The 1,359-nt window shown below is 39.8% G+C and overlaps 1 protein-coding gene across 3 annotated transcripts in view; it reads right to left on the bottom strand.

Annotated features, from left to right (window-relative positions):
* Positions 1-1,359, bottom strand: part of Zfp37 (ZFP37 zinc finger protein) — a 13,213-nt gene that overhangs the window by 9,781 nt on the left and 2,073 nt on the right. The window contains exon 1 of one of the 3 annotated variants that reach the window (XM_023723305.1): positions 325-1,352. The exons of the other annotated variants lie outside the window; for them this stretch is intronic. Within the exon in view, the coding sequence (XP_023579073.1) occupies positions 325-432 (108 nt within the window). The 5' untranslated portion in view covers positions 433-1,352. Of the gene's footprint in view, positions 1-324; positions 1,353-1,359 lie in introns of those variants that run through there. 3 annotated transcript variants of the gene reach the window in all.

The raw sequence follows: 1,359 nt of genomic DNA, 5'->3' as shown, positions 1-1,359 counted from the left end.
AAAAAAACTTCATAGCCCCTTCCTTTCTGGTACTGTTCTGCTTCCTTGCCACCATGAGGTGAACAGCTCTTCCACCCCTGGGTATGCTTGCTATCTTTCTTATTTAGATTTCAGAAACAAGCAATCTACTCTGTCATAGAAACCTTCAACATTTTTTTGTTCTTCTCCAATATACTTACCTACCAAACCCTCAGCCTTTGTTGAATCCAATTCTTCTCTTAAAATCTGCCTAGAAGCTAGCAGTTCAACATTTCAAGAGAAAAGTCAAACAACTATGCTACCTAAGCCCATGTCAGATATATAAGGCATACCTCAAACACATACCATCCAATAAGGTGCAGCAATCGTACTGAAGCTGGAATGGGATCCTTGACAGAACAAATCGCTCCAGTATAGAGTAGGAGAAAAGGATGATATTAATGAAGCTGGCATCTCTACAGGGGACTCATGTCCTCCTGCGAGCACTGAGCAAGGCTTTGCTCTTACTTTTATACTCTTTCTACAGGGAAATCTCTCATTGCTAGGCAGTACCAAGGGAAATGATTACAGAACAGAAGCAAAGCAACAGTTAAAAGAGAATGGGAAACTCTGCCAGGACTTTCCAGGGCCGTCATGCTCCACTGACATCATATTCTAGCTGTGTCTCTACATAGCTGTGGTCAAAGCCACCAACTTTCTCAGGAAGCTTAGCTGTATAGTTAACCCACAGTTGCCCAATTTGACCCCAGGAGGTGGTTTCCTTTCTCACTACTACTTGTCCCTAGGAAATTCACCTTTCCTTTTTTCCATAATGACTACTTCAAATCATCTCTGTAAGCAAATCTCGAAATACTGTTTTGCAACTCTCAGCTATTGAATTTGCTTTATACTTCTAAAAGAAAATAAATTCCAACAAGAAGTTCTTTGCTCCACTATCACGAATTCCAAACCTCATACAGTAGTATCTTCCCTCTGTTGAAATGAATTTTCATTCTTCTCTCATCTAAGGTCAGTTTCTCTATTTCTGCTCTACATCACAGCCCGAACTGTATTCCCCAGAACTTCATCCCTGAATTACCTCTTTCCCTTTTATATAATCTATTTCTCCCTTTCCATGGGATCATTTTCAGTAATGCTGAAAGTTGCCTTAATGTTATTAATCTGAAGAAACATCACTTGACTTCATGCCAATGGAGATGTGTACATTGCTTGGCTTCCTTTACCAGAAAAATTCCTCATAATTGTTATCTACCTTTGCTATTTCCACTTCAGCATCTTTCAATTCACTCCAATGGGGTTTTACTCTCATCATTCTCCTGACAGACCTCTAATCAACTGAAATAATCCTTGAGCTACATCTTAGCAAAGGTAGGTTCTCTG

Source organism: Octodon degus, unplaced genomic scaffold (genome assembly GCF_000260255.1).
Source record: "Octodon degus isolate 3935 unplaced genomic scaffold, OctDeg1.0 scaffold00098, whole genome shotgun sequence".
NCBI classification, from domain to species: domain Eukaryota; kingdom Metazoa; phylum Chordata; class Mammalia; order Rodentia; family Octodontidae; genus Octodon; species Octodon degus.
The sequence above is the reverse complement of the archived record's forward strand: the minus strand, read 5'-3'. Positions and strand labels throughout refer to the sequence as shown.